General features: G+C 50.3%; 1 protein-coding gene across 1 annotated transcript in view; it reads right to left on the bottom strand.

Moving 5' to 3' along the window:
• Positions 1-1,646: 1,646 nt before the first annotated feature.
• Positions 1,647-27,431, bottom strand: part of Fcgbp (Fc gamma binding protein) — a 36,678-nt gene continuing 10,893 nt past the window's right edge. The window contains exons 6-19 of the mRNA XM_076837523.2: positions 25,900-26,470; positions 22,612-23,204; positions 19,571-20,141; positions 19,251-19,450; positions 17,944-18,120; positions 15,092-15,451; positions 13,344-13,917; positions 12,486-13,102; positions 11,604-12,147; positions 10,058-10,635; positions 9,213-9,789; positions 7,994-8,193; positions 3,915-4,298; positions 1,647-1,913 (exon numbers count right to left, since the gene is read on the bottom strand). Coding sequence (XP_076693638.2) covers positions 1,647-1,913; positions 3,915-4,298; positions 7,994-8,193; positions 9,213-9,789; positions 10,058-10,635; positions 11,604-12,147; positions 12,486-13,102; positions 13,344-13,917; positions 15,092-15,451; positions 17,944-18,120; positions 19,251-19,450; positions 19,571-20,141; positions 22,612-23,204; positions 25,900-26,470 — 6,213 coding nt within the window. The remainder of the gene's footprint in view (positions 1,914-3,914; positions 4,299-7,993; positions 8,194-9,212; positions 9,790-10,057; positions 10,636-11,603; positions 12,148-12,485; positions 13,103-13,343; positions 13,918-15,091; positions 15,452-17,943; positions 18,121-19,250; positions 19,451-19,570; positions 20,142-22,611; positions 23,205-25,899; positions 26,471-27,431) is intronic.

The raw sequence follows: 27,431 nt of genomic DNA, 5'->3' as shown, positions 1-27,431 counted from the left end.
TCCCCACCCCTGCCCAGTGATCCTGTATTCCACCTAGCCCTTCTCCCCTATGTCACACTTAGACCTCCTGCAGGGGTCAGGCATGGTAGTGCACACCTGTAATCCCAGCAACCAGGGAGCCTGAGACAGGAGGTTCACAAGTTGGAGATCTGTCTGGGCAACTTTGTGAAAGTCCGTCTCAAAATTTAAAAATGACAAAGGGCTGGCAATGTAACTCAGTGTTAGGGCAGCCCTGGTTTCACCAGTACCAAAAACAAAACCAAAAACCTTGTGCTGAGGACACAATGGTGACTGTGATAGCCCTAGAGGTTCCAGATGCTGAGGAAGAAAGAACCTGTATCTAAACAGTGCCAGCCCTGAAACTATAGCCCCCACGGGAGTTTATTTGGGTCCTCTTGCTTTCCGTCCATCACCTCCTATCTCTCCACCTCACTCCCTCTGAGGCGAATGCTCCCATTGATCCTTCCCCCGAGCACTCCATTGAGCTGCCTGCCTGTTCATTGTCCTCACCCCATTGTGACCACATTACGCGTTACTATTCAGATTCCCCACCATTTCTATCGCCACACCTTCCCATTGCCGAACTGGACTGATAGCATCTCTCTAGTTACAGCCCCAGCACCCTGGCTGTTGAGTGAAAACCACCCGGCCATGTTGGCTGGTTCATAATAAATCTTGAAGCTGTTTTCTACACTTACTGTCTTCATTTCTTCTCATCTTTTCTCCTGGAAAATTTAATCCAAATTTTCCCTCCTTCACCCCACCAAAATAGTTTTCTTTAGATCACTAAGGACCTCCCTGTTGCTAATGCCAATGGTAAATCTTCTTCCCTAATTTTATTTATCGTCAGTAACATTTGACACTCCCTCTTGCTTAATATGCTTTTTTTTTTTTTTTCATTTGGCTTTTGGAACCTCCCCTATATTTTCTCAGTGCCCTCATCTTCCATTTTTGACTTATTGGCTGAATTTACACGTTAAATCCTCACTCCAGCTTTTTAAGTGCAGTCAATCATTCCGCTTTAAAGAAGAGGAAACGGAGTCAGAGAGAAATTTAGGACATCTCTAGGATTATAAATGATGAAGTCAGAATCTAGGCATCTCTCCTTCATCTGTTTCTTTCCTCCCTCCAATCTTTTGTCCTTTCACCCATCCATTCCTCTAATCATCCATTTCCACATCTTCCTGTTTCCCCATTCACCCTTTTCCCATCCCAGCCACCGGTAGATTCATCTACTCATGCATCTAAGCATGCATGCACCGCTCCTCTCACCCCCAATGTTCACTTCCCAGATTTCCCTCCTGTGCTGGAAGGAAAGTCAGGATGAGAAAGCATGAAAAAGAAACATCAGCGTGCAGCTTGGCTTGAGATATTTATTCAGTGCTCTCACATTGGGCCTCAATGGTTCAGCAAAGGGGTAGAGCAGGGTAAGGGCACACAGTGCATCCTTTCCCCTCCAGAAGGGTCAGGTCTTGAAGTCTTCATTCCCAGTGGATGATTCATCAGTCATAACTGCAAGAGACAAACACTCAGCACCTCCTCTTGCAGACGAGGCAACCCACCCAACCTGCCTGCTTCCCAAGAGGATCCAGATCCTCCTGCCCTCAAGAATCCTGGCTCCAACATGACAGCCCTCACCCCAGCCCTCACCATTGGGAGAAGTCCTTTGCTTTCCATTTCTCCATTCCTGTCTCCGCGGGCACATCATTGGTATGGACCCCGTCAAAGTTTCCGCAGGCCCCACACAGCTTGCCAGAATGCTCATCACCAACCATCACAGCCAGCTGCCCATTGGTCTCAAGTTGGATTTGGACCCCTCCCTTCTGGTTGACTAGCATGGAGCCATCGGGTGTCTGCCTCACAGACACAGATGAGAACACTTCTGCTGGGAGATCCACTGGGAGACCGTTCACCTGGTAGTGGGAAAACATGGAGGTGAAGCCAGAGACACAGAAGAGCTGGGGTGTTATGAAGATGGAGAGTCCAAGCTAGAGAACAAGCTCAAGGTGCTAAAGCAAAGATGCAGGTGCACTTGATGCAGGAATGGCTACATCAGAAGACAGCTGGAGAACTGAGTGGATGGGTAAAAAGGGTGGAGAGTAGATGGACGAGAAATGGACTGAGGGACCCACATAACATCTCCAGGTCACAGGGGAAAAGTACTTTGACCCAGATAGATAAACAATCAAACCCTAGGGTCATCCTGCTTGATCCTAGTCTTCAAAAAAAAACAAAAAAAGAAAGTTTGAGTCTATTACTGGTTTCCTAACAAGAGCAACATTATCCTTTATTTTTGTAATGGTGACGTCTGAAGGTAAGTAATGATCTTAACAAATATGAGAGAAAATTTTGTTTCTTTGTCATCAGCTGCAGACTCAGTAACCTTGTGAATTCCTTCTTTGAAGAACGGTTGTCCATATAGTGGATGAGTGAATCCTTCTAATGTGAGACTCCCTAACTTTAGTTTTGCCAAAGCAAGTTCTTTGAAAGAGATGTTCTCTTTTCTCCAAATGCTCTTGTTTCTGGGCCTTCCTGTCAGATGACTGGAGAGACAGGTAGATAGCTAGGAAAAAGTAGATACAGACCTGATGGATTGATGCATGGAGGTGTGGATGGAAGGAAGGAAGGAAGGAAGGAAGGAAGGAGATAGGAAAAAATGGAGGGTGTAAAATAGATGCTGGAAGGAAGGAGAGGAAAAGGAAGGATGAAAGCAGTGAGATAGAAGGAGACTTGGTAGATTGACAGTCTCACCAGCTGCAAGCTGGATCTGAGTTGTTTCTCTTACCGAACACAATGTGGCACAGAGGAAGGAAGGCTGAGTTTTTTCACAAAAGCAAACTTTTCCTTCTAGATGCCCTGAGCTGGGTACTGGAAAAAAAAAACTGGTCATCAAGATGGCCAGGATCCCGGCTCACATAAGACTTATAATCTAGTAAGGCTGAACACTTAGGAGTTTCCTTCCAGGGAGTCTGAAATTTTGGTATGCACTAAGCAGAGTGTGCCTAGGTGACCAGACCCCTGTGCAAGCCCTAGGAGATGCTAATGAACTTCCCTGGTAGACAGCATTTCATTTTGCATGTTTTGTCACAGAGTATCATTGGAGGATTATGTACACCCCACATGATTCCAGGAGGGGAGAACTCTGGGAAGCTTGGGCTAGGTTTCCTCTGGATTTTGCTTGGTACATCTTTCCCCTTTGTAGATTTTCCTTTGTATTCTTTCATTGTAATAATTCGCAGAAATACAACCATATGCTGAGTTCTCCTAGTATATCTGGGAAACTGGAGATGGTCTGGGGCCATCTCCAGGGGAACCCTGATGGTCATGTGACCCCAGACTGACCAATCACAGCATTCTATCCCTAAGGCTGCAGTGATTGATTCCAGGCATAGGCATGAGTCCAAACTGGCCCAGAGAGACAAAATCTTGGGTCTTTTGTTGAATCAATTTCTGCTGAGGTAGCTAAGCTGATGGGGCATAGCTTGGGGAAGTTGGAGGGTTATCTTCCTATGAAAGGAATGAAGCTGATCCAGTGAACAATAAGTCTGAAAAATAGAGGTATAAATTCCTGATAATATTGCTAGGGCACCTGGATCCGGCCACTCCTGAGACTCTATCTCTGGATTTTCTAGTTATGTGGGCCAATCAATTAATTTTTTACTTAAGGCAATTTGAGTTTTGATTGATACTAAAACTATTAAGTTACTTGAGTGTGTTTTTGCTTCCCAAGAACTCAACCCTAAGGAGGCACTAAATCTGAAGTGTTGAGACAAATACAAATTTAGAGACCATACTGCAGAGATCTTGATAAGGAAAACAGCAAGGCAGCCAAGGAGCCAGGAATGTAGAAGAACCTTGCAACAGGAAGAACGAAAATCCAGGGGAGACATCCCACCTTCCAAGCCCCAACTTACCCACACGCCCTTGCCTGGGGTCACAGTGACAATACCCTCTTGGAAGAAGATGTGGAACTGGCTCACGGTTTCAGGCTTTTCATGGCAGGGCTGGACATTAGCAACTACACGGTACCAGGGGATGGTCGGCCGTAGTGTTGGGCAGCGGGAAGATATCTCATAGACACCAGGGGAGCTGAAGGTACTGTTGGCCCCATCGAAGGTGGTGATTTGGGCACCCAAGGAGAGGGTACAGAGACCTTGGGCAGCCTGGCATTTCCGGGATCCTTCCTGGATACCGCAGACATGGCCTGCTGGACAGCCAGCTGCCTCACATGTCAGACCCTTGCTTGAGGAACAGGAACAGCGCTCACTGCAGTCTGAGGTCAACAGGGAGGAGTTCACCTGTGCACAGAATGGGGCCAGGTTAGGGTGGGACAGAAACTGCAGCAATGGCCACAAGCGCCCCCCATCCTCTACTCAGGCAGGGTGATTTTGCAGAAGACTCCAATTAAGAAATGAAGTGTGTTTCTCCTATCCATGAATCTGGGTGGGCCTTAAGACTATGCTTGGTCAATCAAATACAGCAGAAGCCATGTTGTGCCAGGTTTGTGTCTAGACCTCAAGAGGCCTGACCGCCCCACACCCTGCCCCCACACTCTCTCTGTCTCAAAACCCTGCCTAGTCACCATGAAGATAAGCCCAGGCTAGCTCACGGGAGGATGAGTGACCACATGGAAGAGAGAAGACTCTCAGCTCAGGCTGCTTGTTATGGTTTGAATATGGTTTGTCTCCCCAAACACATATGGGAGTTTATTCCCCCAAGTCTTCTATTAGTCGTAAGAAGAGGGTGGAAACTTAATCCAAGGGGTAGAGCCTTTGTAAAATGATTAGATTCTATAAAGTTGCTCGGGTGGAGCACCCATGATTGAAGCCTGGTGGCTTTATAAGGAGGGTCAGAACGTTCATTGACAGAGATACACACACACTCCTGCCATGATAAGATGTAGCCAAGGTGGGGACCTCAGCAGAACTAATGGATTTCCAGCCTCTAAAATTGTGAGTTAAACAAACCTCTTTTCTCTATAAAGTAGCCTGTCTCAGGTATTTTCTTAAGGCATGAAAATTTGATTAATACACCACTGTAGACCAGGCAGTCCTCAGCTGAATCACCAGGTGATGAGAGATGCAAAAAGTAAGCTTAAGGGAAGCCAGAAGAACTGCCCAACCCAAACTGCCATCATAGGATTAAAAATGAAATAAACTGGTGTTGTTTTAAGTCATCACATTTTGAAGTGATTTGTAACCCAGCAAAAGAAGTTATAGGTAAGGGTGGGCACTGGAGATATCCCAGACCCCTGGTACCTACACCTGTTTCCAGAACACAGGACCCTGGAAATCTACCAGGAAGACTTGTGGTTTTCTCCTCCATGACCAGCTGCTCTTCACCTAATTTTCAGCCTCCTTCTTATTCAGATCCTTCACCTCTTGCCCCGGACTCAGTCCTCAGACCTTTTTTTTTTTCCTGTAGCTACATTCACTGATGATTTCATCAAATTTTATGGACACAAAGTAGTATCTGATTCTCAGTAGGACCCTGGCCCAAAGAGAGGTAATTGTTTTAATAACATTACTGAGACAAGCTAGGCGTGGTGGTGCATGCCTGTAATCCCAGCAGCTCAGGAGGCTGAAACAGGAGGATCACAAGTTCAAAGCCAGCCTCAGCATAAGTGAGGCTGTAAGCAAGTCAGTGGTTGAGTGTCCATGAGTTCAATCTCCAGTACCCTAAATAAGTAAATAAATAAAACTACTGGGACAACAGATGAAATTTGAATAAAATCTACAGATTAGTATTGAATCAATGTTAACTTCCTGTTTTTAAATCTTTTTTTTAAATTGTAGTTGGACACAATCCCTTTATTTTATTTATTTATTTTTTTGTGATGCTGAGGATCGAACCCAGCGCCTCACATGTGCTAGGCGAGTGCTCTACAGCTGAGCCACAATCCCAGCCCCAGCTTCATGGTTTTGATAATTATGTGTCATATAAATGAATTTCCTTCATCTGAGGAAACACATGATAAAGTACTTATGAGTAAAAGAGAATTACATTTGCAACATTTTCTCAACTGAGAATTCAGAGAAAATAATAGATATATATTTATATTCAGAGGATGATAAGGCAAATATGGCATAAGATCAACAAATGAAAAACCTCACTGAAGGGTATACAGGAGGGCTTTGTACTATTCTTCCAATTTTTCTTTGGCTTTTTTTTTTTTTGTACTATGAATTTAATCCAGGGGCCCTTTACCACTGAGCTACATCCCAAGTCCTTTATTTTTTATTTTTATTTTATTGTGAGACAGGGTCTCACTCAGTTTCTGGGGGACTCACTAATTAGCCAAGGCTGCCCTTGAACTTGCAGTCCTCCTGTCTCAGCCCGGCAAGTTGCTGGGATTACAGGTGTGTGACACCATACCCGGCTTCTTATATTTTTTCTTAAGTTTGAATTCATCAAAAATAAAAGTTTTAGGCTGAGGATGTGGCTCAAGCGGTAGCACACTCACCTGGCATGCATGTGGCGCTGGGTTCGATCCTCAGCACCACATAAAAATAAAATAAGGATGTTGTGTCCGCCGAAAATTAAAAAAAAATAAATATTAAAAAATTCTCTCTCTCTCTCTTTAAAAATAAATAAATAAATAAAAGTTTTCTGGGCACGGTGGCACACACCTGTAATCCCAGCCACTTGGGAGGCTGAGGCAGGAGGATCTCGAGTTCAAAGCCAGTTTCAGCAAAAATAAGGCACTAAGCAACTCAGTGAGACTTTATCTCTAAATAAAACACAAAATAGGGCTGGGGATGTGGTTCAGTGGTTGAGTGCCCTTGAATTCCATTCCTGGTACCAATAAATAAATAAATCGATAAATAAATAAATATTTGAAAACCTTGAAAGATAAAGGTCAGTGTAATGAACAAAATAAGCATAGTTATCCCTCAGTTCCAGGATCCAGAGACACACCTGTAGCTGCTCAAGTTCTTTATATAAAATGGCATAGCCATGGCATATAACCTGTGCACATCCTCCTGTGCACATTAAGTCTTCTCTAGGTTACTTCTCGTGCCTGGCACAATATAAATGCTACGTAAATAGCAGTTGTACTGCATATATTGTTTAGGGAATAATGGCAAGAAAAAGTCGGTACATGTTGTCAGAATAGATGCAACTTTGTTTTGAAATATTTTCCATCTGTGGTCAGTTGAATCCATGATGTGGACACTGCACACAGAAAGACTGATGGCACTGTGTATATTGATGACTCCCACATTTCTATCTGTGGGCCATGCGTCTCCCACTGAATGCCAGATTCACAAACCTAATAAAACTTCCATCGCAGACAGAAGGCACAGGGCTTGGATAGGGGAGCAAGGGCAGAGGGATCAGGGCTAGGATGGGGAGGTGCAGGCAGAGGGTTGGGGGTGAGATGAGGAGGCACGGGGGTGGGGGTGGGAGTCCATATGACCTAGCTGAGGTTTTTTCTGGATGGCTTCTAGCAGGTGGTGAGACCTGAAGGAAGAGTAGGAATTTGGATCCACTTGGAAGTGGTGCAAGTTAGAGCCACTTGCTTTCTCTACATCACAACTTCTTTATTTGTAAAATGGGGGAAATAGCAAGAAGAGAGGGGCAGAGGGAGATTTTGTGGCACACACACAGGAGAGGAGGAAGAGATCCGAGTGGTGTGGCCACAAACCAAGAAATGCCTGTGGTAGGAGAAGCAAGGATCAGATATTCTGCCCTGGAGCCTCCAGAGACCTCGCCACCCCACCAACACTGTGATTTCAGCTCAGTGATTCTGCTTTCTGACCTCGGACCTCCAAACTGTGGAAGAATTATTTTCTCTTGTTTTAAACTACTGGACCTGGGATAATTTGTTACAGCAGCTTTAGGAAACTCATACAGGTTCCCCATATCAAGTTACTCAGCCAGGAAATGGTGCTTGTGCCTCTGTCCCCATCCATAAGAAGATCACCACAGAAGCTCTGAGTCTCCCTCAAGCTCCTCCAATCACCCCTGCCCACCTCAAATCCCTGCTCACCGGCAAGTATCGGTCTTGATAAGTACAGCCACAGTCTTGAGCAGGGATGCAGACACCCTGGGAGAGCAGGAATCGGTCATCACATTCGCAGCCCTCAAAGCAGCGGGAGGTGCAGCCGGTGAGGCCAGAGAGAGCCGCACAGGAGCTCTGGCAGTGGTGAGTGCACATGGAGTAGTGGCTGTGGGCTGGGCACTTGAGAGCTGCAGAGACAGGGGCAGGATGGGGTGACACCTTCAGGAGGGCATGGAATAACTAATGGGACATTCTGCCCACCCAGCCCTGGGTGGGGTGATGCTGAAGACAATTGACGAAGCCAACCCTGAACTCTGTCCTACAGAGCTCACATCTAGCTGCAGACAGCAAGTGCCCCAAGTGACCATGCTGCATTGGGAAGAATAGATGGAGGGATCAGGCCTGGGATGGGGAAGTACAGGCAGAGGGGGTGGGGATGGGCAGACATAGGAGAAAAACAGGGGCCATGAGGACCCAGGGACACACTCAGGAGAAGGCCTGGGTTCTGGCTCAGCAACTGGAGGCTGGTGCAGCTGCCCTGAGTTGGCCACCAGGGCAGGAGAGAAAAGGATCAGGTTTAGGGTAAAATTCTGAGTTCCACTGGGAACATAGCAGGTGTGAGGGACTCTAAAGACACCCAGGGGAAGGTTTCTACCAGGCCCTGGGGCTGGCAGTCAGGGGAGAGTTCAGGGTTGGAGACAGACTGAGTCCATGGTCACCACTGAGGACAGATCCAAGGCTGTGGGATGGGTGATGGCCCCAGTTATAGGTCCTTCCCTGAGAAGACTGAAGGTGACAGCTCTCCCTGGGGACATGAATGGTTATCAACTTATCTCAGAGAGTCTTAAGGGAACACGTCCCTTCCTTGGGGATTTGAAGGAGAGGTCAAATCCTGTTTGGTGGCATTGCTTGGGGGTTTGGGTTGCGCCACAGACTCAGGCCTGTATGGACTGCTGACCTGCCCAACCCTTCCTCAGAGGTTACCCCAGAAAGCTGGATCGAATGCCAGGGAAGAAGTGAAGGTCAAGTTGGAGGAGAGTGCACTCCTGAAAGGGGTCTGAGGAGGCACAGTCAGGGGGTAGGAGAGAAGCCTCAGGGGCTGCTGTGGAGGGAGCTGGGGGGAGCACTGTCCTAGGGAGGGACTTCCCAAACCACAGACAGAGAAGGAACAGGCCAGGCATCCTCTGAAGGGCCCATGGACACTCACAGCAGAAGGTGTCTGACCTCCAGGGCTTCACGGACGAGCCGGCTGCCTGACAGTCTGCTGTATACGCCGCCAGGTGCTGGCAGAGGAAGGCTTCGTCACCCTTGTGGGCGCACATGTCATACACACATTGGCGGAAGTATTCAGAGGGCTTCAGCACCTTATGGCAGGTCGCGAAGGGGCCCTGGGGGTCTTGGAGCATGCCACAGACCTTGTTGTCCTCATAGGGTTTTGTCTCCTCTGCCAAGCACACAGGGCAGCCCTGAGGCCCACAACCCTCAAAACAACCCTCCTGGGAGGAGTCCATGTCTTTCCACGAAGCTCCAAAGGCCTCCACGCTGGCAGTTATTTTGCCAGTAGGAAGAGCAAAGTCGTCGCTCCAGTTGCCATTGAAGTTCCCACAGAGGCCACAGACCCGTCCATGTAAGGAGCTAGGGACGGATATGAGGATGTGGAAGTTGCCGTCATAGAGGATCCGCAGCCCCTTGGTCGTCTGCAGAATCAGGTGTCGGCCTTCGGAAGTCACCCGCACAGGGCCCACAGACACGGGCAGGGCCACAGCCTCTCCATCCACAGTGACCTGGATGGAAGGGTCAGGTGGGTTGGGGATCACAGTGGGTGAGGCTGCCCCTCATGTTCCCAGTGGGGAGCTGTATACCTGTCAGGCCCTCATGGTGGTAGGTGTGTCTCCCCCTACTCTATCAGGGTGGGGTCCTATTTCTTTCAAAACCCCTGGGTTGGCTTAACATCTCCCTCGGAACCTACAGGGTGAGGTAATGACTCCCTTGGAATTCCCTGAGTGGAGCTGTGGGCCCTCAGAACCCCAGGTCAGGGTCATGTTCACTTACCGTTGGCCCTTGATCCAGAATCACAACCTGCTCATCCACAGTAACGCGCAGGCGTTGGGATTGTTCGGATGATGTGTTCTTCTTCTCAAGTACGATGCTAAATTTCTCATCACCAGACTTCGGGAGGCAGACTTCGGCCAAGACATAAGAACAGGTGCCATGCAGGTCATAGACACGCCCATCAAAGGTGACATAGTGGATGCCTCCGTTGGCCATGCAGCGACCACAGCCCGTGGGATAACAAGCCTGGACGCCATCCTCTCTTCGACACTCCTCATAGGGTCCACAGGCTTCGCCATCCAGGCAGCTGACCTGGCCATGTGGCCCACACTCACAGCGCCTCTCACACTCAGGGCCCGGGTAGAAGGTCGCGCCCAGTGGGTAGTATCGGCCATCATGGAGGCAGCCGCACTGGCTCACAGGCACACAGGTGTCACCACTAAGCACGAAGTCAGCATCACAGACACAGCCCTCACGGCAGGTGGACTCACAGCCCTCGGGTGCTGTGAAGCTTGGGCAGCTCACCGGGCAGGAGTCCCCGCAGAGCTCATAGTGGCTATTGGCAGGGCACTGGAAAGCTGAGGGGACACAAAAGGCGTGAGCCAGGCAGGTGCAAAGGTGGGCAAGAGGAGGTCCCTGGTGGGAAGACCTGCTTGGACCAATCTGGTGTGTATGGTTGGGTATAGAGATCTGATCCAGTACATCCTACAGCAGGACTCAATGTGGGATTTCAGGTGTGTGTGGGAGGAGCAGCTCAGACCAAGGTGTGTGATAACCTGACCAAGGACTTCTAAAGATCAGTGGCTGCCTGGTGAATTTGATCACGTCCATCTCAAAGTGTAAATACACCTGGGGTGTGGGCCAGATGGGCCTCAGGGTATCAACCTGTCTGAGTGGAGCTGACTGTGGTGGCTGACATGATCAGGGGCATCTACAGTCTCTGACACAGTGTGTTTCAGGGCATGTGTATCTGATTGTATGAAGCGAACTGGGTAAACTTGACCCAGATCTGCTCGAAGGGAATGGCCCAGGACTATCTGGCTATGAATCTGAACGAATCTCCCTGAAACTGTCAGACTCCTGATTCCATCTGGGTTTAAGTGACCTCAGTGTCTCAGTGTATAATCTAGCTCGATACCATTGAAGGTATGTGGCCAATTCTGTGTGACTGGGTGTATTCCATTGTATAAGACAGCTCAGGGGCATCTGACCAGGTGTGTAGCTCACTGGGTCTCTCTGATCAGGGGTTCCTTGCTGGGTGACTTTGGGTCAACCAACTAGTTCATCTGACTAGGATATCTGAGTGCATGAGCTCCCCAGAGCGTATTGGACTCTTGAGTTTCTGACCAGGTGTGTCTAGCTGATCTTGTGTATTTCAATGCCATACCTGATCTGGTGTATCTCAGTGTGTGAATTCCAAGGAGTCTCTGAGGAGATATCTGACTCAGGGACAGGAGAATGGCCCCGAGCCCAATGGAGGCAGGAGGGCTCTGGGAAGTGATGGGGGGACTCTCACTATGTGCACTATGTATGGATCAGTACTTACGACAAAAATCAGGCTTCCTCCACTCTTCGAGAATCGCCCCAGCGGCCTGGCAGGCTGCCACGTAGGCGGCCAAAGCAGGGCAGAGGCCTCCCTGATGGCCCTGGGTCTGGCAGGCGTCCAGCAAGCAGGCTTTGAAGTACTGGTCAGGTGGCACCAGGCTGTGGCAGGGTGCTAGTGGGCCGTCGGGGGCCGAGATCATACCACAGGCGTTGGGGCCGCCGAAGGACTCCTGCTCTGCGGGCGTGCAGGGTTCCGGGCACGGCCCTGGCACGCACTCCCCACAGCCAGGTTCGCCGCCCACCTGCCAACCTTCTGGCTTCCCGCCCACCGCGTTCAGGTCGTCCGCCGGATTCTTGTTGTAGTTACCACACAGGCCACAGAGGGCGCCCGCGTACGCCGCTGGCACGCGCAGGCGCACAAAGCTGTCCCCGTCGAAAGTCAGCGAGAGCCCAAAGGCCGTGGTCACCACCACGTCGGCGCCGCTCAGGTACGCGTGCAGGAGTGGGTCCTTCTGGAAGGGTAGCGCCACGAGCTCGCCGTCCACCTGCGGCCGTGGGAAGGGGGACGGCAGTGAGTGGCGTGGATCCCGGGGTCTAATCCTATCTCCACCTCATTTTAGCCGCGGAACCTCCGCACGGAACCGCCCTTAAGCATCTGTAGACATCGTGTCATGGGCCCCTTTGGCTACTCCGAAGCAGGTACTTTCTGCAGACTCATTTTACAAAGGAATCTACTAAGGCTCAGAGAGTCCGAGGCGGCTGATCCAAAGTGTCAGGCTCCTAGGGCTATACTCTGAACCCCTTCATCATGTGGGTGCTAAGTTGTGAAAGGTGCTGTGGGGATCAGCTGACCCCCCACTGTCTGGCTCCCATCTCTGCTCACCTGTAGCTTCCTGGGCCAGCGGGCACTGAGTGTCAGGCTGTGGCCGTAGACATGCAGAGTGACACTGCGGGTGTAGCTGACAGCCTGACTGCCCCGGTGCTCATTGACCACAGTGACGGTGAAGTTCTCAGTCCCCTTGGGGGGTTCAGGGCAGGGCCCACTCAGGAGGTATTCGCAGGTGCCTTGGAAGTCGAATCGGTGGCCATCCAGGGTGGTGTAGTGGGGGTCACCCCAGGCCTGGCACTCAGCTGTGCTGACAGGTTGGCAGCCGTGCTGGCCAGAGGGTAGCAAGGTACACTGTTCACCCAGCCCACAGCTGCTGGGTGTGCAGGACAATGAGCCACCCTTAGGCTCACAGTGGCATCGCTGAGAGCAGGTGGCATCAGCCCAAAACTCACTGCCTGCCTCATAGTAGGTGCCATTGGCCCAGCAGCCACAGCCACCGTCCAGGGGAACGCAGCGGTGGCCACTCAACACGAAGCCTTCATTACACTGGCAGCCCTCAGCGCAGGGGCCCTCACACACAGCTGGTTTCGTGGTAGGCTCAGGGGGCGGGCAGCTGGCTGGGCAGGGTGGGCCACAGAGCTCGTAGTGGCTGTTTTCAGGGCAGGAAATCTCTGAGGGTAGGAGTGGGAGAGAGAACAGCATTTGGAGGGGGGTCCTGGGACAGAGTGGAAAGAGACAGAGACAGAAAAAGGGGGGCAGGGAGAGAGGACAAAGAGAAAGAATGGAGAAAGAGAAACAATCAAGGAACCACACAGAGAAATACTAAGAGTCAGAGACACAGAGAAACAAACAGAAAGACCCAGAAGGACTGCAGTGAAATCTCTCGGCCCCAGCTGCCTCCCCAACACTCACCACAGCCGGCCTGTGTCCTCCAGTCCTTGATGGTGATTCCAGCAGCCTGGCAGGCAGCCGCATAGGCAGCCAGCGCCTGGCAGAGTATGTCTTGGGTTCCTCCACCCAGGCAGACATCCAGAACACAGCCCTTGAAGTAATTTTCAGGTGGCAGGTGGGCATGGCAGGAGGTGAAGGGGCCATTTGCGTTAGGGGCCAGAGGTCCGCAGAAGCTGGGACCCTTATACTCTTCCAGCCGCTCCTCAGGGCATGTTGGGCAGGACCCTTTGCATTCATCCCAGCAAAATGGGTCCCAGTCTGGAACTCGCCAGCTGCCACCCCAGGTGGGTATTGAAGGAGCCACTGTGCCGTTAGGGAAGACTTGATCGTTACTGGCGTTTTTGTCCATGTTCCCACAGAGCCCGCATACTGCCTTCCTGTAGCTGCTGGGCAGCTTCACCTCTACCTGCCAATTCCAGTCATAGGTGACTTGAAGCCCAAAGTCAGTCACCAACACAGCCTTTGATGCTCCATGGGTCACTGAAATCCGCCCACCAGCCACAGAGACAGGCAGGGTTGTCAGCACACCATTCACCTGGGGGTGGGGAGGGAGGCAAAGAGGGGTCACATGGGGTAGGGAGGTCCCAGCTCTGGTCCCTGCCTCCCTTCCTCTCTCATCCTGCCAGTAGGTGGGAGCTGCCAAGGTCTTTATCCATATATGATTATGTAGTCATTTTATAAACATGGATGTCTGTTCTCATCCAGGCCCTGCGGAATGAGACCTCACATCTGCTTTTTCTGGCTCTCTCTCTTGATCTCTATCTGCCTCTGCCTTCACTTGGGTTTTCTCTCTTGTTTTGGAGATCTCTCTCTCTCTATCTCTGCATTTACTCTCTTGGTCTTTCTTTGTGTCTCTGCCCCCACCAACCCCCGCTCCGTTTGCTCTTCTCATTCTCTGCCTGGTTGTCTCTACTCGCTCATGGTCACATACCGAGCGCCTGTCCTGTTCCATGCCTTCCTTTCTCCCTGTGAGCTGCTACTCATCTGCATCTTCTTTTTCCTGGGCAGAAAGGGTAGCCTATCTCTGTCTTTCCCATCTCTGACTTTCTCTTCATGTCTGAGTCTCGGGGCCTCTTGTCTGTTCCTTGATACTCACAGGTGCTTCATTAGGCCCGGCTCTGAGCTGAGCCCTTTAACTGTACCACTTTGTTGTGGGCTTGGGCCTGCTATGATGCTCCTTCAACAGATGAGGACCTTGAAGTCCACCAAGTTATTGCTTGGTCAAAATCACGGAGCTCATAAGGAGGAGGGAGAACTGGGGTTCAGATCCAGGTCTTTCACAAAGGCAAATGCTAACCTGCTATGTTAAAGCCCATAGCAAAGGGTTAGGCTTAATTCCCAGAGAAAGGATGATTGTTTGCTGTAATTGTTATCATTCCTGTTGCCAATTTGATTTAGGCCTAAGTGAAGACAGAGTTTTGTGTTTTTTTTGGTACTTGGGATTGAACCCAGGGGTGCTTAACCACGGAGCCATATCCACAGCTCTTTTAATATTTTTTTTCAGAGACAGGGTCTCGCTGAGTTGCTTAGGGCCTCAATAAATTGCTGAGGCTGGCTTGGAATTAGAAATCCTCTTGCCTCAGCTTCCCAAGCCACTGGGATTACAATTATGCACCATCACACCTGGTAAAGATGGAGAATTTTGAGCTCCTAACTGTGGCTGTTAGGACACTACTGGGGGGCTCAGACGACCATCCTGCTGAACATACCCGGACTTTGCCGATCTCATTCTTGTGGATGGAGATGTTGGTATTGAGAGTATTCACAGTGACAAGCTTCACATAGGACACAGAGGGATTACCCCGGTTTTCATTCTTGGTGGTGACGGTGAAGGGAGTCAGGTTTTGAGAACTGACCCCTGGGCAGTCAGTTGTTGCCAACACATAGTTGCAGGTGCCCTGGAAGTCAAATGCCCAGCCATCGAAGGAGTGGTAGTGTGGGTCACCCCACAGCCAGCACATGACCTCAGAGATGGGCACACAAATGCCCTCGCCATTCTGAACTTCGCATATCTCCTGTGGCTTGCATATCACATTGTGGCACGGTTCTGGGGACAGAGAAGAGAAGGCCTTGAGGCGGGTTGCTCACCATCAGGTGGCTGCTTTCCAGTATCTGCCCCAGACTGTGCCAGGGATGTTGACTCTGAAGGTTACTGCAGGTGAGACCAGACTCCAGGATCCTCACACCCAAGACCCAGGCCCTAGAGTTTGCTGTGTCTAAGACCAAGCCCTGGAATTCCCCCTGGCTTGACATGCAGGCCCTGTGATGGACTGTGTCCACAGCCTAAGGGTCAAGGGTCCCTGTTTTAGGCCCTAGAGTCATTTTCTCTGAGACCTATTTCTCTATCTGAGACCCAGGTCCCAGGGTCCCTGCATTTAATATCCAGGCTCTGGGTTCTCTTGATTGAGATCTCAGCCCCAGGGGACTCACACTGAGACCTTCCCTCCAGGGGTCCCTATGTCTGAGGCACCAGCCCTGAAGGCATCCATGTCTGAGATCCCAGTCCCAGGTTCCCCCATGCCTGAAATCTCAGCCCCCTGGTCTCATGCCCAAGATGAGGGTCCTGGGGGACTTTTTGTATGAGAACCCTGTGCCAGGGGTCACAACATTTCATACTCTGGCTCTGGGATCCCCATATCTAAGTCTCATGATCTGGGGGTCTTGCACCACAAGACTTCATTCCTAGGGGTTGTTTCATCTAGACTTGGTCTCACTTCTAAGTTCTCGTTCTGGAGGGCTTCTGAATCTAGAACTCATCCTTAATGTCACTATCTCTGCTGTGCCCGCTTTTGGAATCCTCTGTGTGTAAATTCAAACTTCCTCCTCTCTCCTGCTGAGCCAGTTACCAATATATTGCCTCCTGCTCCAAATCCACCTGCATAATTAAACTTTGTCTCTAGAGGGCGCAAGAGAGTCTCTACAGGAGGCCAGTCCCTCCTTGGTTACAACCAGCTCAGCACTTGCTGCTCCTGGGTGTGCAGGGCCAGTGACATTTGGCACACTTGCTCAGTGGGTCTCACTGGCCCCAGCTGTCTTCCCAGCAAATCACCCAGGCATTCCAGCTGGCAGGTTCCCACCGAATTCTGCTAGCACCTCGGCGGGGGTGTTTTTCCTGATGGTTGCAGCCTGTGCAAACCTCTCTGCCACCCAGTGAGTTACAGTAGTGTCTCTTCAGTGAGATCTCAGGCTCCCTGTCTGCTGTGTTCCTATTCCTCAGCATTCTCTTTTCCTTTTTTTAAATAATTAATTTGTTTTGAGATAGTGTTTCACTAAGTTGCCCAGGCTGGCCACCGTTTACCCTTTAGTAGTTATTCTGTTTAGTAGTAAATCATTCTGTCTTTTTTTTTTTCTTTTCTTATTTTTTTTATTTATTTATTTTTTTGGTACCAGGGATGATTGAACCTGGGGCGCTCAGCCACTGAGCCATATCCCCAGCCCTTTTTTTCTATTTTTATTTAGAGATCGGGTCTTGCTAAGTTGCTGAGGCTGGCTTTGAACTCAGGATCCTCCTGCCTCAGCCTCCCAAGTCACTGGGATTACAGGTGTGAGCCACTGGAGCTGGCCCTCTTTCTTTCTTTCTTTTTTTTTTTTTTTTGAGGTGCTGGGGGTACATCCCAGGGCTTTGCACATATTGAAAAGTACTCTACTACTGAGCGACATCCCCAGCCCTATAAATCATTCTTTACATAAACTTTCCATATTCAAATGACCGGATGGCATCTGTCTCCCGACTGGACCCTGACGGATGTACCTCCATCTCTGGCAGTACCTGTTATCCTGCCCTCAGCCCTGAGGGACTCAGCCCCTGCCTCTCAGTTCTGGAGGTCCCATTCTTTAAACCTTCAGGGGGTTCTCGCCTTTCAGCTAAGAAACCAGCCCCAGGGTGGCTTTGAGTCCCAGTTTTAGTCTAGGGATCCCATCTATGTCTGACATTGTACGTAGAAATCCCGATCCTCGGATTGGGGGGCCCCTGTAGCCAAAGTCCTGCCTTCGTGGGAGCTCTGCTTCAGTCTTGGGACTGGGACTCTTCCTGAGACCTCAGAACTCTGCTTTCTACACTGTCCCCTGTGGCTCAGTCTTCCCTGCCCCATGGTGCTGACATCTGAAGTCCAGATACTAATCCACAAACCGGTGGTCAGCAAACTAGGGCACCACTGGTTGCCTGTTTTTGTAAATAAAGTTTGATTAAAGCCACACCACCTCCCTTGCTTAGTCTGTGGCTGCTTTCATGAACCATGGCAGAGCTGAGCTCTCGTGATCAGGACTGTGGGGCCTGCAAGCTTAAATCTCTCCCCTTTGGCCCTTGACAGAAAAAGTCTGCCTGTCTCTGCTCTATACTTAGTGCCTCTGACATCATCTGTCCTGAGAACTCTAGTCCTGAAGGTCCCCCTCGACCTGGAATCCTCCCAGGGGTCCTTGCCTCCCACAATGTTGATCTCTGCTCTTGACATTGAAAAACCCAGCCCAGAGTCCTAGCCCTCTGCGCCTCCCACAAGAAAGCCACCATGAAGCCATGCTACTCTCAGCTCCCAGGTCCCTGCCCTCTTCCCCCAGCCCCCACCCCCCACAGCCCAGCACCTTCAGGGCCAGGGCTGGAGCCCGAGACGCAGCTCAGGACGCCTTCGTGGGGCTTGCAAACCTCCTCTGGCTTGCAGGTGTGATCCTGGCACGCCATGGTTCCATTCGCGTGGCACACACACTCCTGCTGGCAGTCATCAATGAGGACCTTCTGCTCCAGCTGTGGGGACAGAGGGCATGGTGATCAGGGATCCAGCCCATGGGTGGGAGCCAACTCCGGCATCTCCAGTGTTCCAGGCGCAGAAGGGTCCAGAGAACATGAGAATGGCATCTTTCATCGAGGTGGCACCTTGGCACTGGGGCCCAAGTCAGGCATTCATTCATTCATTCATTCATTCATTCCCTTTCATGCATTTCCTGGCTCTTTCATCCAAAATAGCCACAGATGTCTGCTGTAGAGGAGAAGCCGTGTGAACAGTAATTAAGAGCAAATCCTCCAGAGCAGACTAACTGGCTTTGAGCCTATTTCTGCTATTTCCAGAACTATCCAACGCAGGATGACGTTATTTAACCTCCTTATGCCTCGGTTTCCTCATCTGTACGCTGCAGGCATCTGTAAACTGCCTATGATAATCTCATTCGCCAGAGAAACTATATCTGAGTTAATACACATGCAACATACAGATGAAACGAAAAGGGACCTCCTTCAACAATCCAGACTGGAGAGGAAAGCGGCCGGGTAGAGATGAAATAAGATTGGGATGAGCAGGATGTAGAGACTCATTGCACTGTTCTGTTAACATTTGCAGGTTTGAAATTCTTTGTAATAAAAGTGTCTATGTAAAATAAAAGCTGGCTGGTGGTAAGAACCACCCACACATTTATTATTATTTCTAGTATTGCTAGTGTAAGGAGAACAACAGAGGGTCCCTGACCATAGCAAGCTCTCAGTCTTGTGAGGGCGACAGATTTTAGACAACCACTCAAGTCAAAGAAAAAGGACTCACTGAAGGAGAGGGAAACAGAGGGGGTTGGCAGCTGGTCTAAGAGAGGCAAAAATGTCATTTTTGTGGCCATGGAGACCCCCTTTGCCCAGACAAAGCTGAATCTTGACCTGGGGAGCCAGGGAAGGGTTTAAAGCTTCAGGACCCATGGTCATATTTATAAAGGTATTTCCAACTACCATGTGGAGGGTGGATCAGAGGAAGCAAAAGCAGGGGGCTGGGAGAGGACTAGCTGGACCAAGGTGGGATCAGGGAGGGGAGGAGAGAAGGGGAGGAGAGAGAGGTAGGAGGCCAAATGGACAGGCTGTGAGGCCCTGGGTTCTGCCCTAGATGTCTGTGCTCCTACCTCATAGTAGATACCCTTGTAGTAGCAGCCACACTCCTGGATGGGCACGCAGGCTTGGCCGTTGTAGAGGTAGTCAGGGTCGCATTCACAACCCTCAGCACACACTTCGGGGCACTTCAGGGGCGCACTGAGAGCCGAGCAGCTGAGAGAGCAGGTGTCTGCACATGGCTTATAGTGGCTGTGGGGTGGGCACTCCATGGCTGCAAAAAAAGGGGTGTCCATCAGGGTGTCTGGTGGGGGGGGTGCTGCAGGGTGCAGGGTCTGCCCCTTCTGTGCCCCAGCCTCCCAGCTCCTGACCCCTCCGTGTCCCCCTCACTCACGACAGAAAGATTCCGTCCTCCAGGGTTCCACGTGGCCTCCAGCCGCCTGGCAGGCGCTCACGTAGGCGTGGATGTTGCTGCAGAGGATGGTCAGGTTCCCCTCTCCCAGGCACAGGTCGAAGACGCACTCTTCCAAGGGTCCCTCGGGGGCCACCAGCTTGTGGCAGTTGGCCAGCGGCCCTGTGGTGCTGGCGAGGAGGCCACAGAACTCCTCCTTCTTGTACTTCTCCTCCAGCTCGGGGCTGCAGTGACAGTCCTCGCAGGGGGGCGGCGGCGCGCACGGGGAGTCGGGCACCGCCTCCTCCCAGGAGTTGCCGAAGTCATTGGGGTCGGCGGCCTGCGAGCCGTCGGGCTTCTGGAAGTCGTCCTTGGAGTCGCCGTTGTAGTCTCCGCACAGGCCACACATCTGCTTGTAGTAGTTGCCCGGGACGGTGACGCGCACGTAGTACATGAGGTCGTAGGCCACGCGCAGGCCGAAGTCGGTCTCCACCACCACGTCGGAGCCGTGCTGGAAGGCGCGCACCGCGCCCTCGGCCAGCTCCAGCGGCAGCTTCTGGTCCACGCCGTCCACCTGGGCGCCAGGGGATGCCACACCTCAGAGGCCACACTTGGATCACAGGGTCAGTACCTCAAGTGTCCCTGCTTATGTGCCCTCACCTATCTGGGCCTCCGTTTCCATATTTGTAAATTTTTTTTTTTTCGGTACCAGTGATTGAACCCAGGGGTGCTTAACCACGGAGCCATATCCCCAACCCTATTTAATATCATATAGGGCCTTGCTAAGTTGTTTAGGGCCTCACTAGGCTGCTGAGGCTGGCTTTGAACTTGTGATCCTCCCACTTCAGCCTTCCAGGCTGCTGGGATTAGGGGTGTGCACCACCTCACCCAGCTCAGTTTCCAAATTTGTAAAATGAATCTAAAAACTGGGTCTTGTAGTGGACTGAATGGTGTGCCCGAAGTATGTCCCCCTAGAACTTCCGAATGTGATCTTATTTGGAAAAGGGGGTCTTTGTGGATGTGATTAGGGTGATTATCTCAAGATGAGACCATCCTGGAATAGTGTGGGTCCTAAATCCAACAAGAGGTGTCCTTATATGGCCAGAAGAAGATACAGACACACAGAGAAGGCCACCGGAAGACAAAGGCAGAGATTGTAGTGCTGCCACATAAGCCCAGAAACACCTGGAGCCACCAAAGGAAGGAAGCTCCTCTACAGACTTTGGAGGGGTCTAGCCCTGCCATGGCATCTAGAATTGTGAGAAAATAAATGTTAGTTTAAGCTCCCAAGTGTAGCAATTTGTTATAGCAGCCACCTGCAAACTAATACAGGTTTCAAGGGAATAAGAACCTCACCAGCGGGTCTTAGTATCAACCCCATTGGGTTATTTTCAGGATTAGATCAATTAATGTCTGTAAGGTGGGCAGGGGTTGTGGCTCAGCGGTGGAGCGCTTGCCTAGCCTGTGCTAGGCCCTGGGTTCGATCCTCAGCACCACATAAAAATAAATAGAGAAAAATAAAGGTATTGTGTCCAACTACAACTAAAATAAAATATATTCTTAAAAAAAACTGTAAAGTGCTGAGAAAGGGGCTGGTATAGAAAGCATGCTCTGGGAGGATTTGCTGTGATAAGTAGCTACTACTGGAAGTTTCTATTCTAAAGAGTGAATGAAGACTAAGGGTTTCTGCTTTAAGCATCAGTGGGTGGAAACTCAGGCTAAATTTCTGGGGAAATGAACTCCATGAGTTGAGGAATAGTGGAACACTCTGGGCTCCAGCAGAGCCTTCTTTATTCTATTTCCATGTGGTGCTGAGGATTGAACCCAGTGCCTCACATGTGCAAGGCAAGCGCTCTGCCACTGAGCCCCAGCCCCAGCCCACCAGCAGAGCCTTCTAAATCCTTATCACAGATGTAGTGCACATTGGATTCTTCCAGAAGTGTGAGGAATCAGGGGAGAAGGCAGGAGAGAGGCATGCTCTTGGCTGAGTATTCTAAAACCATAGTCAACCTTGGTATTTTCCAAGCAGGGATGGGTAGTGACTAAGGGCAAGAGTTAACCTCTGGGCCTCAGTTTCCTCTTCTGCAAAGTGGGCATAATGATGGTTTCCAACTCATATGGATGCTGGAGATTCAGGGAGATGCAAACAAGAACACCAACTCCCATGTGTTTGGAGCTAACTATATGCCAGGCACTCTTCTGGGAGCTTGGGATATTGTTAGGGAAGACATTGAATTGTGCAATGCATGTCCAGCGTGCAGGGAACCCTTGATGAAGCCAGCTATTTATCAGCATCCTCATCATTACTGCTACGGAAGAAGGCTGTGTGCCTGTATTTTTGTGGGCTCTCTGGGGAGATCCCTTCAATATAGCTGAAATGCTAGTTTCTACGTGAGGCCAAAAATCCTTCTCAGTCAGCAAAGCACCTTAGAGTTGTACAGGGACCAGTCCACTGTCTCCTGGCACACAAACCTGGGTTCAAATCCTGCCTGTGCTGGGGGACTCTGGGCCAGTGATGGGACCTCTCCCTCTAAAAACGTGAAGCAAATCACGGTCCTTCCAACTACGGTTGCAAGAATAAAATGACAGCGTGCACGCCAAGTGCTTAGCAGCCATCAAGGTCTGGGGCAGCGTGCGGAACTGGAGCTGCTTTGCTGCTGTCGTAATGGTTATTATGGGGGTGGCAGGGGATTGTCCTCTCTGCTGAACCTTCGCCACCCCTGAGTGCCAACACTCCCACCCCACGCAGGCCAATTTCTGGATGCACCACATACCAGCGAGGTGGCTGGGGCAGGACAGAGTGGAGCGCAGGTGGAGGAAGGGGACAGAGATGTTCAGAATGGGTAGTCAACAGACTGCAGGGAAGAGAGACTGAGCCACACGGAACAGGTCCCAGGTCCCCAAGGACTCTTCTGATCGGCTCTCTCCTCGGGGACCTCTATGCTTCCCACATCCTTCCCTGGCCCTGTGCATCCTGGGCTGAGCCCCACCCCCCTCCATCACCCCCATCCAGGGTCCCTCCGCTGTCCCCTCCCCGCCCTTACCTTGACCGTCCATCGCATCTGCTCCAGTCGCAGGGTGTGGTTGGCCACCAGCACGGTGATCACCTTGGTCGCACTAACTTTCCCATTGCCCCAAGGCGCGTTCTCCTGCAGGACGGTAAACTGGGGCAGGCCAGGCCGGGTCTTGCAGGTCTGGGCCAGCACGTACACACAGGTGCCCATGAAGTCAAAGCGGCGGCCGTCGAAGCTGGTATAATGGGGGTCTCCTGACGCCTGGCAGGTGACAGAGCCCACGGCCACGCAGCCCAGGACTCCATTGGACGGCTGGCACGCCTCCTGTGGGCCACAGGAGGAGGGCTCACAGGACAGCAGGCCGCCCTCCTGGCAGTGGCAAAAGGTCTCGCACCCGGGTCCGGGGTAGAAGCTCTGGCCCGGCTGGTAGTAGGTGCCCTGGTGAACGCAGCCGCAGGAGGCCAGGGGCACGCAGGAGTCCCCACTGAGGGCGAAGCCGTCGTCACACACACAGCCCTCGTAGCACTCTGTGCCACAGCCCCCGGGCACTGGGAGGTCTCCACAGGACAGTGGGCAGCCGCGGGAACATGCCTCGTAGTGGCTGTGAGGTGGGCAGGTCAGGGCTGCAGGGAGAGGAGCCAGTGGCATCAGGAATTCTCTTTCTCGGGTGACACAGTTCACCCCCCCACGCACACTCACAAATGACCACCTACAAGAAGCCTTTATTCCAGCAGGGCCTGGGAACACCCTGCATCACAATCTGATCCTGCTAAATTTTATATTTTTTTGGTCCTGGGATGGATCCCTGGACCTCGAACATGCCAGGCAAGCACTCTCCCACCGACCTCCACCCCAGCTCTGATCCCTAAGAGGAAGATCCTAGGCCAATGTGACCATGGCTCAGCATTGTCTGAAATGTCTTTAATGACTTTATTTAAGTTGGGTATAAATTGCTGATCCGTGGTTCATAATTTAAGCATGAAGATGTATGTGTGTGCATAATCTATGCAATATATTTGTGAATGCAGTATTTCTAGCTCCCTCCTTTTATGTAGTAATTAAAAAGTTTGTTGTTTTTAGTGAATTTTAAGTATTTAGTAATATTTCATGATTTCAAAATAATGATTAATACTAAATTTTAGTATTTAAAGTACTTAGTGTTGTCATGATCAAAAACCAACCAAACCCAAAACACTTCTCTTTACTCGCTTTACTCTGGTGGATAAGACAGGCAGCTTCCTCAAAAACAAAAAACAAAAAAAAAAAAAAAAAGGAAAGACTAAAAACTGAACCAAATCAAATCTCCTCCTGTGGCCATTTAAATGTAAGTTAACTGAAATTAAATAGAAGTGAAGATTTAGTTCTTTGGTCACATCACTAACATGTCAAGTGCTCCAGAGCCACCTAGGACAGTGCCTGGAATATAGTAGGTATTCAACAAAACAGTCACGTTTTGCTAAATGACAGGAATGTGTTCTGAGAAATGCATCATTAAGAGGTCTTGTTATTGTGTGAACATCACAGAGTGTACTTACACAAACTAAGGCAGCTATGATGTCACTAGGTGATAGAGTCTTACAGGACCACCATCGTATGTGCAGTCCATCATTGACCAAAACACCATTAGGCAGCACCCGACTGGATTTGTTAATGAACAAATGAATCAATGAATGAATATATGTTAAAGGAGACAAAGGAATGACATTCATGGATTTCTCTGACTCTTTCCAACAGTGATATGTGCCAGTTCGTGCTATGTTAAAAGAGGAATATAAGTAACGGTTTTGTTTGAAGATGTCAACATGTGTCAGTCATTGTGGAGACTAGATGAGGAGTCGATGAAATGCGTATCCTAACTCACTTTTGAGGATGTACAAAGAGTTCCATAATGAAAAGGTTTTTAAAAGTCAAAAGTTAGCTGGGCATGGTGGCGCACACCTGTAATCCCAACAGTTCAGGAGGTTGAGGCAAGAGGATTGCAAGTTCAAAGCCAGCCTCAGCAACTTAGCAAGGCTCTGAGCAACTCAGCAAGACACTGTCTCTAAATAAAATATTAAAAAAGGGCTGGGGCTGAGGTTGTGGCTCAGTGGTAGAGCACTTGCCTCACACGTGTGAGGTACTGGGTTCAATCCTCAGCACCACATAAAAATAAACAAATAAAATGAAGGCATTCTGTCCATCTAAAATTACAGAAACATTACAAAAAAAAAAATATATATATATATATATATATATATGGGCTGGGGATGTGGCTCAGTGGTAGCACACTTGCCTAGCATCCATGAGGCACTGGGTTCGATTCTCAGCACCACATTAAAAATAATATAAAGATATTGTGTCCACCTAAAACTAAAAACTATATATATATATATGAATGAGCGAGCTGGGGATGTGGCTCAGTGGTGAAAGTGCCCCTGGATTCAATCCTCAGTACCAAAAAAAAAAAAAAAAAAGGCAAAAGTTACCATTTGTTGGAAATTTTTTCTTTTGTCATTATTTATACTCAGGATGAAAATATGAGGTTCCATTTATATAAAAAAAACTTTAAGAGTCAGAATAGTGGTTATCTTGTGAGGCAGGGGACCTGAAATTATTATTTTTTTCTTGAACTTGCAACTATTTGCACAGATTTGTTCTTCTACTGAAAAAGGAGCAAGCTATTTGTTATGATATGTACATATTCTTCATATGTGTATTATATTTGAACAATAAATAAAAAATTCAAAACTCAGGTGAGGAAATGTCTGCCTTTCCAAATTTCTTTTTTTTTAATATCTTTATTTTATTTATTTATTTTTATGTGGTGCTAAGGATAGAACCCAGCGCCTCACACGTGCTAGGTGGATGGTCTACCGCTGAGCCCAAGCCCCAGCCCCTCCAAATTTCTTTAATAGGCAAGAAAAAAATGTTTGCCAACTGATCCTGCACTCACGGCTGAAGCAAGGCCCTCAGGGGCCAGGTAGATGCTGTAAATAGGTAAAGTGGGCCAGATGGTGACCGAGAACTGGAGAGGGAACCAAGCTCCTTGGAAAGGCAGCACCTCTGGATTATCTCTGAATGACACCTGTCACATGAGACTCTGACTGAGGGCCACCAGATGGACTCAGTCATTTTACAAAGACAAATCTGTACTGTCTGTGACTTCCTGGCTGTCTGCGTAACTTTCTTAACCTCGGGTTCCTGCTCTGCTAAATGGGTCTGTACAACCCTAATCCCCACCTCACTAAGCAGTTGTAAGGATTCAGTGAATGAGTGATACTTGTGCATGAATGAAAATACCTAAGGCCGAGACCCCCAGGTGCCACTCTTGGTACTCACGGCAGAATTCCTCGGTCCTCCAGGGTTGCACGGTGGCCCCAGCGGCCTGGCAAGCCTCGGCGTAGGCAGCCAAGGCCTCACACAGCAGCTCAGACTGGCCGGGCAGCAGGCAGAGGTCATAGACACAGTCGCGCACTGCACCCTGGGGGTCCACCTTGCCGTGACACTCCCGGAAGGGCCCCGAAGAGTCAGCAAGGATTCCACATTCCTTCTTGCTCTGCACCTGCTCGGTCACCAGGGAGTCCAGCTTGGGACAGTTGCCAGGTTCGCCCGCTCCACAGGTGTCGGGGCTGGGCTCCTCCTGCCAGCTGTTCCCAAAGTCCAGAGCGTTGGCAGCCTGGCCTCCGCCCCGCAGAGCCAGGTCATCAGACGGGTCCCCGTTGAAGTTCCCACAGAGCCCACACAGGGCCTTTGCATAGCTGCTGGGCACCTTGACGGTCACGAGGGCGTCCCAGTTGTAGGTGACGGTCAGGCCAAAGTCGGTGCGCACGACAGCATCCCTGCCCTGGCGGAACACTTGCACGCGCCCGTCTGCGGCTTGGAAGGGCAGGTAATGGAGGATGCCATTCAACTGGGCAGAGAGGCAGGAGGGGGAACTGGTCAGGGCACTGGTGGCTCTATGGCCCACCCCTCCACCTGGCCCCAGTGACTCTGACCTCTTTGTTACTCTCTTCAAACATCACGTTTGGTCCTCCTTCAGGCCCTCCGCGCTGGCCCTTCCCACTTTCTGGAATACCACCCATCAGTCTCCATCTGGTAACCTCTGCCTCATCTTTTAGGTGTCAGCTTTGATCCAAATACTTTAAGATGGTCTTGAAGTCCCCATTATTCTCCAATTTAATCTCCCAGGACAGCACTACAACCCACCTTCGGCAACTCCAGTCATGCAGGCACCCCAAACGCACCAAGCTCCTCCCAGCCTCAGGACCTTTGCACCCGCTGTACCCCTTGCTTGTGACATTCCCACCTTCTTCCACATCCCTATTCTTTGCCTGGCTACTGACATCTTATACTTCACAATCAGTTTAAAATTGACCCTGTCTACCCACAAGTCCCTGGGTGTCCCCACCTTTTTGACCTCTTCTCCTAACAACTGCTCTATCCTGCCTCCCAACTTCACTCCTGATGCACATCCCCGCTGGCCTCCGTGCTGCTCTCCTGTGCTCTTCAAGTTCAGTCCAACTCTGTCTTTGTTCCTGCTGTTCCCTCTGCCTAGAAGCCACCACTCTTCATCTGGTGGCCTTCCCCTCATCTTTCAGGCTTAGCTGAGAGCACAAGCCTGATCGTAGCCAGCCTCTGCCTCAACTCCTACCCCAACCTTCACTCCGGCCCCACAGGCCTCCTTGCTGGCCCTCAACTCTTCCAACTTATCGCCGTCCCAGGACCTTTGCACTTGCTGTTCTTCTTTCTGGAACACCCTTCTGTCTACTTTTCTCCCTGCCATTCCATCTCTTTCTTCAGAACAGGCAAGACAGTGTCATGGGTAAGAGGACAGACTCTGGTCTTACACATACACAATGGAGTGTTACTCA

This window comes from Callospermophilus lateralis, chromosome 18 (genome assembly GCF_048772815.1).
Source record: "Callospermophilus lateralis isolate mCalLat2 chromosome 18, mCalLat2.hap1, whole genome shotgun sequence".
Taxonomy (NCBI): Eukaryota; Metazoa; Chordata; class Mammalia; order Rodentia; family Sciuridae; genus Callospermophilus; species Callospermophilus lateralis.
The sequence above is the reverse complement of the archived record's forward strand: the minus strand, read 5'-3'. Positions and strand labels throughout refer to the sequence as shown.